The sequence below is a fragment of the Arvicanthis niloticus genome, chromosome 17, assembly GCF_011762505.2.
Source record: "Arvicanthis niloticus isolate mArvNil1 chromosome 17, mArvNil1.pat.X, whole genome shotgun sequence".
In the NCBI taxonomy this organism is placed as follows: domain Eukaryota; kingdom Metazoa; phylum Chordata; class Mammalia; order Rodentia; family Muridae; genus Arvicanthis; species Arvicanthis niloticus.
Genome location: NC_047674.1, coordinates 27,258,269 through 27,273,692, shown reverse-complemented (window position 1 = coordinate 27,273,692; position 15,424 = coordinate 27,258,269). Strand labels below are relative to the sequence as shown.

General features: G+C 40.3%; 1 protein-coding gene across 2 annotated transcripts in view; it reads left to right on the top strand.

Annotated features, from left to right (window-relative positions):
- The window catches only part of Slc9a2 (solute carrier family 9 member A2), an 81,405-nt gene that overhangs the window by 25,343 nt on the left and 40,638 nt on the right, over positions 1–15,424 (top strand). For both annotated transcript variants that reach the window (XM_034522015.2, XM_076914955.1), the window contains exons 2-3: positions 6,601–7,064; positions 14,796–15,046. In XM_034522015.2, coding sequence (XP_034377906.1) covers positions 6,601–7,064; positions 14,796–15,046 — 715 coding nt within the window. The remainder of the gene's footprint in view (positions 1–6,600; positions 7,065–14,795; positions 15,047–15,424) is intronic.

The following is a 15,424-nucleotide window of genomic DNA, read 5'->3' as shown; positions in this document are numbered from 1 at the left end:
TCTATGATGACATTGATCATTGTCTTGCTTCCATCATCAATTATCACGGGCACATCTTATCTACTGGACTAGAGGTACATTCACCGAATACAAGATATAGTCATGATCTAACCCACCCAACCCTCATTGGCAGAGGATGCTCAATAAATCTATGATTAAGGGCCAATTCTTGTCTTTGCGCCTTTCCAAAGTCCATCCTGGGTGGGAGCTCATTAACTTTCCCTTTAAGTGGTCCAAGTCATCTGGGAAAATTAAGTAGCATCTGACTTCTGCTCTAGGTGATTTCAACAATGTTTGGTGCTTCATTTCTATTTTCAAAATTTGCAATACTTTTATTAAGATCAGCGTTACACCAATAGGCGTAACCTTCAATGAGAAGGAAGCCTATGTACAAAGAGCTAAATTATGTTTGAGGGTGATTGTTAAATTAATCTTTAAGCCTTAGTTTATGACTAAATGTTATGGCAAATCTATAAGCCTGGTAGTATGTTTTTAAATATATCTTTAATTAATTTTTATTATCTTTAATAAAATATCTTTATTTTAAATAAAAGAATACATTTTAATAAAAATATATCTTTAATATATTTTAATTAATTCTTCATTATGTATTTTTCATGTCTTAATATATTTTAATTAATTCTTCATTATGTATTTTTTATGTCTTAACTATTTGGGTTAGCAGTTTATTTAACATGATTTACTTTCAGAAATACACTCTTCTCAGTTTTTACTCAAATTATATTATAAGAATTCGTTGGAATATCTGATTAAACTAACACTACTATTTTCTATCTGTCATGTATAGGCAGTTTGCTTACTGCACTTCTGTTTCTGGAGGTATGTATTTAGTTGCCATGTAAATGGAGATACTTTAAAAAATAAACACGTTTTAGGTTTAGATGCCCTTGCTTATTACTTTTAATACCTGAAAACAAGCTTCCATAATACTTACTCCATGTTCTTTTCTTTTTCCCCAGTCAGGTAGGCATGATTCACATAGACCATTATTGCGTCTGTGGATAGCCAGCCCCAGGCTCCAGTGCTGGGCCAGGCAGCCATAATCACTGCACAGTACCGCCTTGGTGCCCATGTGATTGTTCTGTGCTTAACTCAAGCTTGGCAAATATTTGTTCATCCAATAGATGCTATTATATATTTTTTTTCAATCGGCTTTGAAATACAGAACAAAAATAAAATGGAATTGGTACATTTGCATCTGTCTTTAGCACATGCTCATGTTGCTCCCCAGAGAGTCTCAACTACTCCTTTCTGCTAATCCCCTGTCTCCCTTGAGCTCGCTCTCTCTGTCTCTCTCTCTCTCTCTGTCTCTCTCTCTCTCTGTGTGTGTGTGTGTGTAAATGTCCTCCCTATCTGCCTTGCCTGGTTGGTTTTTATTTTGTTGTTGTTTTAAGTTTCTTTTCTGGTTTTTTTTTTTTTTTTTTTTTTTTATTATTAAGACTTTTACATTGTTGCTCTTTGGTGGATCCTGCTATCTGAAGCTTCCTGTATTTTTTTCTGCCTTTTCCCTCTTCCCAGAATTTGATAAAAACAGGTTATGGTAGCTACAGTGAGAAAATAGAGTAAATTAATGTTAGTGATTTTATTTTTATGCAGATGTTTCATTTTTAAGCTCAGTTTATTTCTAGATTTGTATGTAGAGAGAGATTAAACTCATGTCACTCTCGGGGAAGACTATTGTACATTGTATTTTTATGTGAGTATACTCCTGTTCTCCTACTGAGATTTGTTACAATAAAAGCAAAACAGTAAAAATTTAAAGCATCGTCAATGGAGATTTTTATATGCTGGTAATAAAAATTGAATGAAAAGAAATACGATAGCTCTCAAACAATAAACAGAAGTCATCGGGAACTACAAATAGCCTGCACCTGGGTAGGTAAGCACAGAGCAGTGTGCAGCCAAATATGGATTGGCTTTGTATGGCCCATGGGCTGAGGGTCATTTCTAAATGATCAAAACCAAATTTAAATAATAACATGGCAGCATGTGGAACTGCATGAGAGTCTAGTTTCAACGTTCATAAATAAAGCTTCATTGAAACATGGGCACAGGAATGCCCTTTGCTGTTACCCATAATGCATTGCTCCATTTACACTATGAAGACAAGCTAAAATACAACCTACATGCTAAAACTGTTTACTCTCTGGCACTATGCTGAAAATCTTGGCCACTCTCTGAACTGCCCAGTATTATTTCTGTAGTAGTTCATATCAGCCTCATAAAAACCAGCAACAATTTCATTTGGTTTTCCTCTCCAATGCCTGATACATTTCTTACTAATACTAGGAGGATTGAATATTCAGGGACAGTGACTTCTACCTACTAAAGTTAATTTCACCTTCACAAAATACCCAGAGAGAGAAACAAACATACATACATCATGAATGGCGAGTGTGTGTGTGTGTGTGTGTGTGGGTGTGTGACTGATATTTAAGAAGTCAGTTTGAAAAAAAAAAACAAAACTATAAAAACTACCCATTTTGGTGATCAGCTGATTCCAGGTGCTCACTGAAGCATAGACGTGGGAACACGATGTCTTGTCTACCAGGGTGTCACAGTGTGCCCTTCATGCCTCTGCTTCAGTGCCCTGAAGGGCACTAAGCTGAGGACTCCAGTGACCGCCTTTCACTTAATCCCATCTTGATCATGGAACAGCGGGGCAGATTCAGTAGCTACTGTCCTATTTCAGGAAACGGTCACTCAATCCACTTTGACAGACAAGAGCATTTATATAAATTCCCAATTGACTCACAGGTGTTCCCGTCTGATGATGCCTGCACTCTTGGTTGATTTTCATCCCGCGCATATATTTGCATATATCCTCCCTCCTTCTTGGGCCTTCATCCCCTTGGTCTGGTATTCTGATTGCCTCCTTCTTTGCTCTGTTCTGTTTATTTCTCCGCTGCTGTTTCCTATTGACTGAGGTTATCCTCCCGCTTCCTTGGGCCTTAGTCCCATTGGTCTGGTATTCTGATTGCCTCCTTCTTTGCTCTGTTCTGTTTGCTTCTCCGCGGTTGTTTCCTATTGGCCAAGGTTTTGGTAAGAACCTGGTTCATTGCCTGGACTGACAGACATTCCCATCTGGGATACATGGACACCATCTCTGTCTCTTGTCCCTTGCTTCCAGCCCATATGTCATTTCCCATCCTCCACTTAGAGGCGTTAGGAGGTCCACTCTCCTGAGTGTGAGAGAGCCCCCCCCCCCCCCCCCGAGGCTGAGTTAGGGAAGAAAAAGGAAACATCAGGAACAGGAGTGGGTGTCTCTGAAAGCAGGCCTCCTCCAGTGCTGCTTTGCCTCCAGGCTTCGTGATGTTTGTCTGCATATCATTACAAGTGTTTTCTCCGGCTTTTCCTATGAAGTGAAGGAGGCCGTTACAATTCCGGGTACTGGCAATGTTGCATGGACAGTTGCCGTGCTGTGTGGTCTGTAACCCAGTGAAAAGCTGAGGGTTTTTACCTGGGAGGTATATATTTCACTACGCAGAGGAATAAGAAGAGCCTGGGTATACTTATCACCCAACCACAGCCCTACACCAGAGATCGGAGGAGCTTCACTCCGAACTGACACAGTAGTCCAGTGTGGCAAATTTGAAGGCCCATGGCTCTGCTCAGGGCTGAGTTCCAGGAGGCAATGGATTGTGCTTGGATCCTGGGTTCCCCCAGGAGGCTGTTGCTGGCATGTTCTTATCACACAGGAAATGTTGGCTGTGAAAGGAGGCAGCATGTGGAGAGATGGGGTTTTGGAGGACTTCTCATTCCATTTCACAATGAGGTCAGTGGGCCAGAGGCCATAAGCAGGGGACAGCTGCACCCATTGGCTACATTAATTCCACTTAGTAGTCCAGCCTGCCAGGCCTGTAGTAATAAAACAACCCACAATAGGTCATTTGAATACCCCACATACAGATGTTCATTTTATTGTGTAGAAATTACTATTTTATATTCTTCCAGATTCTGTTGTTTCTGCTCATGGAGTCTCACAGCTCAGCATGTCATGCTGCTTGTAAGAGAGTTTCACTTATTAAAACAGCAATGGCAATGGGTCTCTGGGAATGTATTCCGGCACGTCCACAATACACCTTTCCTATAATCATGACACCTTTTCGTCTTAGATCATTCCTGATGCGGCTGTAGACAGGGAAGTTTAAAAGAAAAGGCATTTATTTTCTCATGTTTTTGGATGCTGAGAGTCTTAAGACCAAGGTTGCAAAACTTGGCCTCTAATGATGATAGTCTCATGTGGCAGAAGGCAGAAGGGCAAGGGATGGGGGATGGAGTCTCCCAAACACTGAAGGAAGGCTCTTCTTTAGCTCAGAGTGAACACAGATCTGCAAGTCTCCTGTCTCCAAATGGCTTCCTGTCTTATCCTTTTCACAAATGAAGTGGGTTAGTGAAGGGTGAACAGAAGAGAGCCTTCTTTACATAGGACAAGAGACAAGGTAGAGAGAGGGTCACTGTGTGGGAGCACTCACACACACAAATAAAAACAAACACCCAGAAAACAAAACAGACAAACAAAACCCCAGGAATCTCTTGAGCTATTTGGTGATGGTGAGAAATCAGAGGGTCCAGTGCTAGGCCTCTCAGGCAGGCCATTTGATGTCAACTGTGAGCAGTTTTTTCTGTTACAAACATACAGAGTGAGTAGATACCAGAACCTATGGTCTCACAGGGCAGGAAAGTTGATCCCAGGAGCAAGAACAAGTTTCTGGAGCACTGAGGGAGGATGGAATCTGCCATCCTTCAGCCACAGGTTCAGTTTTGAGTCAGCCTCTGAGGATCTCAAAGACCAGGGCAGTCTTCCTATTTGAACAAGTCTTGCTATGGAGGGCACCACACGATAAGTGTTGTGGTGTCGAAGGGCAGTGTCTCCATTATCCTGTCACTGCAGTGATAGAGAAGTACACATGTGGTCCTCAGAGGGCGCCGTGGAGGTGCCTGGCATCTGGACCCCCTTTCCACCACTGTGGTGACTTCCTGATCATCTTTGCACTGGTACAACCTTTACTACAGTGTCCTGGAGTTTCCTGTTGTTGCCATGCTGGCTTCAGCTGAGCATCATTGCTGAGGCTGCCCAGTGTACCCTGTTCCCGGTTTAAGTGTCATGGTCCCAAGGGTCTCTCAGAGGTTCCTCCTTTGCAGTCTGTTACATTGAAATGGGCTCGCTAGAGCCACAGCCTTTGTGTATTCTGCTTTGATTCTAAATCATGAAGTGTCTCAGGGTGATGCACTGTTACCTCGCAATCATAGGCTCTCCTGAAGATCCTCCAGTTGATCTCCATGGGATAAGTCACATTCTGTGCTGCCCTCACGTACTTGCTCAGTCAACATGCCCCTCCCCCTGGTTCATTCTGTGATAGCCACTTCTCGGGTGTTCTCTATGTCAAAGGCACTCAGGGCTCCTGCACAGAGTAGGAGATAGCTATTTCCTTCCCTTCCTTTCTGCTGAGGCACTTAGGCCTGTCTAGGAGTTTAGTCTTTGAAGTCTGCCCAATGCTGGCTCCTTGTGCATGTTTTCTTTAACAAATAGCTTTATTTAACAAATAACCTTTATTTAACAAGGTTATTTAACAAATAACCTTGCTCGCTTGTATCAGACTGGAGTAATTCAGAGATACTCGTGTGTCTCCACAGGTTTGGGAACTCTTCCAAAGGTGGAGCTCACGGTGTGTATATTTTCTTCATAAAACAGTTACTTAACATACCCGTTTTTTTTTTTCTCTTTTGGTTTTTTTCCCTGATGGTGTTTCTCTGTGCAACAGTCCTGGCTCTCCTGGACTCAATTGTAGACCAGGCTGATCTTGAACTCACAGAAGTCTGTCTGCCTCTGCCTCCCGAGTGCTGGGACTGAAGGCATGTGCCACCACAAACACTTCCTAGTGAGTTTCCTTGGTTTTCTTTTAAGGATTCCACATCTCAAAAATTTAAAATGTTCTGTATTAAAATGAAAGGACCTGAAATTAAAGATAAAGCAAATACTATCTTTTATCAACAGGAGCACTAGGATTCACGGGGACACTCACAACACATACACATTAATTGCATAATATTAATTGCATAATCTATTTCATTTCCATCCAGTATTTTAGAAAAAGGTAATAAAGGTATAGAAACCCCCAAATAGCACTATGGATACAGTGGGTATTTATAGCATTTGATTTCTGGTTTAAAATTCAGTTTGTGCCTCAGTAGTATCTTCTGCACGTATGTAAATAGGTAAGTGTATAGCTCAGGCTAGCCATGAACTTATGATCCTCCTGCCTCTGCCTCCTTCAGCAAATCCTACTGGTGTGCACCACACACTGTAAACCTCTGGATAACTGTTAAAGTCATGATGCAGACTTCAGGTTGTTCTGTATAAAATGAAAAAAATAATAAATATTTTTATTAACAACGTTTGAGCTTGCAATTAAAAAATAGGTAAGTGTAACTTTTTAGAAGTGGGATGTTTTGCAATATGGAAGCCAAATATAGTGATCTTGGAGATTCTGAAGTTAAATCCACTATTGCTATGGGAACGAATACCCCTTCTCTTTGACTCTTGTATAACCAAGGCTCTGTGTTTCTCCTAACCAGGTTTTCATCTCTATCACAAGTTGCCCACAATTGTGCCTGAAAGCTGCCTTCTCATAATGGTTGGGCTTCTACTAGGTGGAATTATCTTCGGTGTTGATGAGAAGTCTCCCCCGGCAATGAAGACAGATGTGTTTTTCCTATACCTCCTGCCACCCATCGTTCTGGATGCTGGCTACTTCATGCCCACTCGCCCCTTCTTTGAGAACTTCGGCACCATTTTCTGGTATGCTGTGGTAGGCACACTGTGGAATTCCATTGGCATTGGGGTGTCTTTGTTTGGCATCTGCCAGATTGAGGCATTTGGCCTCAGTGACATCACCCTGCTCCAGAACCTGCTCTTCGGCAGCCTGATCTCAGCTGTGGACCCCGTGGCTGTGCTTGCTGTCTTTGAGAACATTCATGTCAATGAACAGCTCTATATCCTGGTGTTTGGCGAGTCTCTTCTCAACGATGCAGTCACAGTGGTGAGTGAACAGATCACAGAGTATGTGGGAACCACTTATCACTCACACCGTAGAAGGTTCTCCAAGGATGTAGAGGAAATAACCAACCATGCTCATCATCTCTGGCTGTATACCTAGTGTAGTTAAGTATCTTCCCACATGACTGTGGAAAAATAGAGTCTACAGCAGACATCAGCTTCCCTCTAAACCAAATCATTTCTGATAGCGTCTATGTAGAAATAGCATCAGACACCGGCTGAGAGCTCAGTCCCCCAGACTGTCTCTTGCTCATCTTCAGAGGGTAATTACAAACCTCAGTTTGCTTGGCTTGTTATTTTAATCAATGGGCTGTACAATAGAGTTCCACACCTTCTCCTTGTCGGAGGAGCTCACAGAGCTCATATATAATGATTTAATGTATCAATGCTGCAAAAGATACAGATGAAGGGGTGTATCAGGCAAGACATGAGGGAAAGGATGTGAAGCTTCCACACCCCCTTCAACACATCAACTCCCTACACGCAAGCTATCCAAAAGCGCTCTGAACTTTCCCTTTTGGGTTACTTTTACACAGGCATAATTGATAGTGTCATTGGCTGTAGGCTGATTACATCATTGGATGTAGGTTATCAAGTTCACCTTCCACCTTACCCTTCCATAGAGTTGGAAGATGAGAATGAAAGTCTCAGCTGTTGAACTTTGCCTTGGTCTTTTTCATGGGCAGATCCCATCTTGCTAAATCTGTAACTACCAAACAATCACTATGGTTCAAAGATGCTGGCCACTGAGAAAAATCTACAGACTGGATGTCTGGAAAGGGGAGGGAACATTGAGGACATATTTCATACCATCAGAGCCCTTCACTTTGATTAATGACCTTGTGTTATGATCTTGACACTCTTAACGTACATTTTAATTAATTACCTATATTTCATTTATTAGGCTATAATTAGCTCCTTGTTTTCATTTTTTTCAAGGGGCCCCCAAAGAGTGTGCAGCCAGCAACTTCATAAAAATACAAAGCACAAGCCCCAAGTTACAGAGCATAAACATGATTGTGGTCATTGTATCTCCGATGGCTTAGCACTGTGATCTTTTTTTAAAGTAATGGTCTTTGATAATAATTTAAGATATCTCAAATTCCTGTGAGAAGGGAAGCCATTAGTATATACAAAGTGTTCAACACTTGTGAAGTAATGTTTACTAGGGAATATTCTCTCTGGGTACAGTTTGTCTGCTGTTGATGGCTGTAGAGAAAGCAGTTCTCATGTGTTCTATCTTCTTCTACTAAACCATCATGCCCCTGACCCTCATCACATTCCCATAGGCAGAGAACACCCCTGGCTCTCATCAGGCAGAATGAATATATATATCTTATATATATGTTTTATATATATATATATATACATATACATATAATATATATATACATATATATATGTATATATATCATATATATAAGATATATGTTATACATATATATACATATATATGTATATGTTATATATATGTATATATAACATATATGTATATATATACATATATATATGTATCTCACTAATTATATATAATATTATATATATTATATATAATATTATATATATTAATATATATTATATATAATATATTATATATTATATATATAATATTATATTACATATATATATAATTAGTGAGATACACACACACACACATATATATATATATATATATATATATATATCACTAATTATTTTAATTCTTTCTTAATTGTCACACATAGAGTCAAAAATTGGGGTGGATGAAGCAAATCCTATCCTGATCCCTGGACCTTCCGAGAGCTCTCCCTTCAGTACGTACAGTCACATGATCCTGAACAGGGAAACTGGTTAGTTTGTACCAGTGGTGTCAGAGGGAGACTGGAATGGTAGCCATTGACTCCTAATGAACAGTTCTCTCTTGCCCAACTCTTTACACAACCTATGAAGGCAGTCTTACCACTTTGTAGATGAAACTGAGGCGGACAGATTAAAGTGAGTTCGCTTCACATAACCTCAGTCCTCTCCCCGTAAGCTCTTGCCTTTCAGATTCATGACTCATTTGGTAATGTGCATAGGAACAAGCATGGTTCTCTCTTAGTGATATTTTATTGCAAAAGCAGAGCCCTGAAGTAAAGGAAAGGTTGTTTTTTATAATCTGAAAGGATATGCACTAACTTCAGTTGGACATTATTATGGAGAAAATAATTTGATAGTTAATAAGTCATATAATTTTAGAACAGTTCCTAAGATGGATATTTTTTCAGACAGCAAGTTAACTTACTCAAATAACCGAACTCAATTCATACATTCTATTATTTATTAACAGTGATTGGTCATTAACTTTCGGTATTAAATTTTAACTAGGAACTGCCATAACAGTGAAGACATTTTATAACTCATTCTAATTTCCTCAGGCTTCAGGTTTTCCCCTGGGACTTATATTTATATGTAAATTTTACCCTTGCTAAAGGAGATTATAGACCTGTGAATGTGGAATTGTGGGAGTGAGTCTATTTAATGCGAAAGAAAACTTAGAAAAAAATAAGAACACCTTGCTATATTCCTTCTAAGGGAAAGTTAGGGTTTTTTTTTTTTTTTTTTTCAGAACAAAGAGCAGCTTATAGGGTCTCTCTACCACCCAGAAAATGACTCATTCAGTTAGCTCAGTGGCCCACTCTGAGTTTTTCCAGAGTCCGATTTCAGGAGAAATCTGGATAACTCACAATTCAAGGTGTACAAATGCAGTGGGGGATGCCAAGGTAGCTCCTACACTTGTTCAAAACAAACAAACAAACAAACAAACAAACAAAAAAAAACAAACCATGAGCTGCTTTGTGGATAGAGATGGATGGCTGCCCCAGTGAAGGCAAGAGACAGACAAAGAAAGCACGTGGGTATGTGTTTCAGTGGAAGCTCTTGTGTACGATCAGGACAACCTATTGGTTTTCTGTGATAGATCATGTCTGGACTTCCAAGCTCCCTCAAAACATACACTCATGGAGTATCAGGACAGTCCTCCAGTTTTGCTACCAAATAATGGCAAAGATAAACTCCCCGATATTATTTCTCTCACAGACTTGATTACATACCACACTGAACTGAATCTATGTTAGGAACAACTAGAATAACGATGTAAACAGTTATTTGTCTTCTCCCCAGAGTCCCAGAGGACAGAGGTGGAGACATTTTACTGATGACCCTTGACTCAATCCCAGAGTCGTATCACCAGGAAATATGAAAAGTTGTGAAAATATGGATCATGATGCTTAGAGCCAAATGTGTAGCATCGCCAGGAGTCGAAGATTGAGGGACATCAGTCAAACAGAGCAAAGCTGTGTTACACCAACCAACCTCTTCCTTATCATGATAAGCTCATCCAGAAAGGTTAAAGTGAAGACATTGTAGCACCCAAGTATCTCAAAGCACAAGCAATACTAAATCTAGAAGTTACAGACCAAACTCACCATGCTATTATCAAAGGCTAGCCTGAGCTAGAATCACAATTGAAAGATTTAAACTCTTTTCAGCGAGTACTTGTATGTTAACCCTTTATGTTATTTTTATGAAAACAATTTCAAATCCAAAGATAGTACAAATTCCCAGATATCAAACACATTCTACTGTTTCCATGAGGTCTGTGACAAATTGATTTATTCTCACCCAGTAATGTATAGCATCATGCCTAAAACGCAATGCAGCCATTGAGTGTTCCAATTTTCTAAGAAGACTCATGGAATTTCCTTGAGTGTTTTCTTATTCTCTACCTGTAGCTAGGCTTGGTAAAGGACAGCTAGCTGTCTTTGAAGACAGACGTTAGTGATGCGTCTTGGTGGTACCTTATTGTGGGCTGTGGGTGGAATTTTACCTACGGATGGTAAACAGGGAATATTATAAGCTCAATCTAAACCTTGAAAATCACAAATTTATCTGGAATTCATGATAAAAAGTAATTATGTTTCACAATAAAGTGATTTGCATGTGAGTTTCTGTAATAAACAACTCTATTTGCATAATTTGCTATATACACCTTCACTGAAGCGGTGCACATTTAAAATCTGAATTCAAATTGTTTAGTTCACAATATCACATGCACGCATCTGTAAATAATCACAACAAATGGGCCTTAGAACATATGACAGGCTGGAGAGCACTCAGCCATCACATTGGCCTATTAGTAATTTATTACAGAGGTGTCATTAGAATTTTAATTTTTTAAAATACATGTCAACTTTGGGCCAACACCTGAGATGTTTGTATCACCCATACACATCATTATAATATACACATGTATTTATATGTAAATTAAAACTACAAATCTCTTGTGTATAGATTACCTCAGATAAAATTAGAGACTTTAACTGAAATGAACTATCTGTGCAGTTATAATTAGTTCCAAAAGATTCAATATAAAGCAAGTTGGAACTTACAAAGGCTCTCCAATCATAGATTATGCTTCTACCTTGCCATCCACTCTGGCACAACACTGGTATCTTGACAATAAACTGGTCAAACTGGACCTTTTGCCCATTGCCCCTAAGTAAAGTATTTGTGAGTGAGCTTCACTCTTCCAATATTTAGAGCAATATTTGAAGCAGAGCACCCTTTGGCACACTGGATGGGTTGAGTAGCTAGGAAAACAGGTTTGGAAGGGTCATGACTGTGCGACTCTGCTGATAACAGTTATTTCATGACTCTGCTGATAACAGTTATTTCATGTACAGCGCATTCAAGCTCCCCAAGCAGTCTCCTCAGTGTGATAGGTGGAAGAAGGATAGAGTAGGAAAAGACTTTCTATGTCTCCCTCTGGGAAGAAGTTTCTTATCTTGTTGGGGGGGGGGGCATGGTACTCAATTGAAAGGCAACCAGTACAAAATGGCAATGTGCCAACTGGTTTTGGGTCCTTCTGTGTATTGCAGGTCAGAGGTAAGGACAATTCCCAAAGGCTGTAGGGAAAAGTTGTTGAGAAAGGCCCTTAGGAAGAATGGAAGCTTCAGTAATGATGTCTTGGAAGACAGTTTCCAGGCTTAGGGAATTGTCTTCTTAGCAAAAATGACAGTAAATAAAAGCACAGGAAGGAATAGGGATATGTGTTATGCTTTATATAATAGTGGGGGAATTCTGCCTCTGCCTTTTTGGTGTGTTGTGGAAAGCAGTAAATCAGGAAGGAAGGAAGGAAGGAAGGAAGGAATGAAGGAAGGAAGGAAGGAAGGGAGGGAGGGAGGGAGGGAGGAAGAATGGGAGGGAGGGCAAGATTTATGTATTAAGACTTACCAAAGTTGGGCAACCAACCAAAGACATTGAGTCTTAGGAATAGAAAATGTAAAATTCCAAAGAGTAGGGTAGATAGACCAAGGAAGAGATGGGCTCTCTAGTGCAGGCTGGTAAAGTCTAGGACAGCCCTATAGCATCTGAGTAGAACCAGATCACAAACCTGGGGAAAGCCACTTCTGAGATACTGGTGGCTGTTACCTTTGTTTTTGGCAGTTTGCAGTCAAGAGATTCATGTGTCAGCTCTTAATCCCCTGAGACAGCAGTGGTGGCCCAAAGTTGCTACTGTACCTGGATTGTGCAGCAAACATGTGACTGAGAGTAGGAATTGGTACATCCAACAAGCAGCATGAAAGACAGAAGTCCTAACAAGGTGGATGACCCAAAGGAGCTTGTAATCCAGAGGAAAGGAGGAAACATTTATGTCAAGTCTATGAGGTAGTAGACTTTGTCAATGACTGAGATAGGGCCAGGGGTTCACAAGCATTGGGACATGGCTGCTTACCAGGAGGTTGTTGGTACATGTTGGTACATGAGCTCATGTCAAACCTTCAAGACTTCATCCAGGTCAGGATACTTCTACTCCAACATCTCCTCTGATATTGATTTGTATAAGAACAAAAACAAAAACAAAAACAAAAAACCCTTGATTGATTTTCACTTTCTGAGAGCCAAATGAAGGCACATCTCATCCCTTGTCTCCAATGCCCTCCCAACTGGCTTTTAAAAATTCTAAATGTTACTCAGTCATTCTGGATTTCTGGTGGGGTTGAAAACTTATAGTCTCATAGCCAATCCTGGCTATTTACTTTGAGAGAAAAGATTTGAGTGGATGGTTTTCAGCTGACATTCATTCTAAAGCCAAGGAAAAAGCCAGGTTCAGAACTAAGTGTTTTAGTTAGGATAGATGACAGAGGTTCTGGTTAGTCAACAAAATAATGGACTGGGTATTAGGACTATCTTGTACCTCACTGGTACAAATAGGCATAATTATTCTCTAAATGTATTTTGAAAGAAAAGTTTTATTTTAACAGGGTGATATGTAGGAGGAGCTAAGGTGGGAGGAGTACTGAGAGGAAGAGAAGGAGTAAGGAGAGGAGGAGAAGAAGGAGAGGAGAAGCTAGGTGATGAGAGAGAGAAAGAGGTTGGAGACAGGGAGGCAGATGTTCACGTATCTCCACCAGTCAAAGATAGCTGATATATCTAGGTTGGGTAGTGGGTTACACCTCTGATTGAGCATTACCAAACTTATAAATCCTTTGATTAACATTAAAAAAAATTCAAAATGTTAAATTCCACAGTGAAATAAGTACAGAAGGCTGGTTTGAGTTGAAGATGTCTCTGTTACTGTGGGAAAAAGCAATGAGGCTTCAAAGCCAGTCCTTTTCTTCCCACATAGTTCTGGGGCTTCCACACACAGATGAAAATATGTTGCTCCATATAGCGTGGGTCCTCCACACATGGATGAAAACATATTGACTTGCGGCTCTGGGGCTTCCACACACAGGTGAAAACACATGGCCTATTGAACATAGAGTAGCACTCTTGAAGTCTCATTAAATCAAGACTTCTAAAAAACCAAACAGGAATGGTCCTATTACTTTAGAGGCATAAAGTGTGTGTGAAGCTACAACATGTTTACACCATACGTGATCACATACCATGTATAAATGACCTCTTTAAGAAGCATCCTCAGGACTTTACACGATAGCAGGCATGCTGCATATGTGAGTGGAACAAGAAGATGGGATATGAAGTGATGGTGAGTTTCCTGGAAGGAGGAATCCTTCCGTGGGGCACTGGCAGGCAAGTATTTGAAAATATACCTGCAGGTAATAGCTGAAAAACTAATGCTTTAGAAATAATTTGAGTGATAACTTTGTAACATTCTCTTTTTACATCTCAAAAATATTTGTTTGAAAAGACACCAAAACAGTTTTTGTCAAAGATTTTGTTTATTGAAATCCAGAATATTTATTATCTATGTCAAATAAGTACACAATGATTTCCCCTGACATTGAACAAATCTCCTTCAATGATTTTGTCTGTGCCCAGGGTGATTATGGGGAAAACTAGGAGGAGTATTTTTTTTCTCTCTCCTGTGTTCGCGCATGTGCACATGTACGCGTGCCTGGTGTGAGTGTGCGCATGTGTGTGTGTGTGTGTGTGTGTAAATGTGTGTGCATTCGGAGGTCCAAGGTTAACACCGGGAGTCTTCCTCTATCCACTCTTTTGTACTGAGGTAAGATCTCAAAGCTGGACCCAAAGTTTGATAATGTCAGCTGGCTTCTGAGGTCCCCTCTCTTTCCCCTGAGATTACAAACAAGCACCCGTGCCAACTCCAAATTTGCTAGGGTGTTAGGAATTCTAACACTGATCCTCATGCTTGTGTGACAAGCACTTTAACTGTTGACATGTGTCCATCCCTGGAGGGATCGACAAGTGTGCTTTCTCATTCCCCCAGGTCCTGTACAACTTGTTCAAGTCCTTCTGCCAGATGAAAACCATCCAGACCGTAGATGTGTTTGCTGGCATCGCTAACTTCTTCGTCGTGGGGATTGGAGGGGTACTGATTGGCATCCTCCTGGGATTCATAGCAGCGTTCACCACCCGTTTCACCCACAACATCCGGGTCATTGAGCCGCTCTTTGTCTTCCTGTACAGCTACTTGTCCTACATCACTGCTGAAATGTTCCACCTTTCAGGCATCATGGCGTAAGTAACTCACCGCTAACAGCTCCTGATTTGTGTGTTTCATTGAACTTCTGCATCCTAAGATATTAAGTTGACTGAGCTTTGTAAAAGACTAGATTTTCTTATCCTGAGAACAACTAGAATTTGATTTCTTTAAAATTCTTTTGTTACACTGAAATGAAAGTATCTATTACCCAAATTTATGCTAATGCAATGTGGAGCTGACATGAAAAAGGTGCTAAAACTAAATCTGGAGTTTCCTATCAAATATAGTCATGAACTTGATTGTTGACCTAGATCAGATAACAACATTTTATGAGTCTGATCCCCATGCTTCTTGAGGGAGGCTGCAAAATATTCCAGTAAGGTTGCATCATATAAACTGCCCGTGGTGTTCTA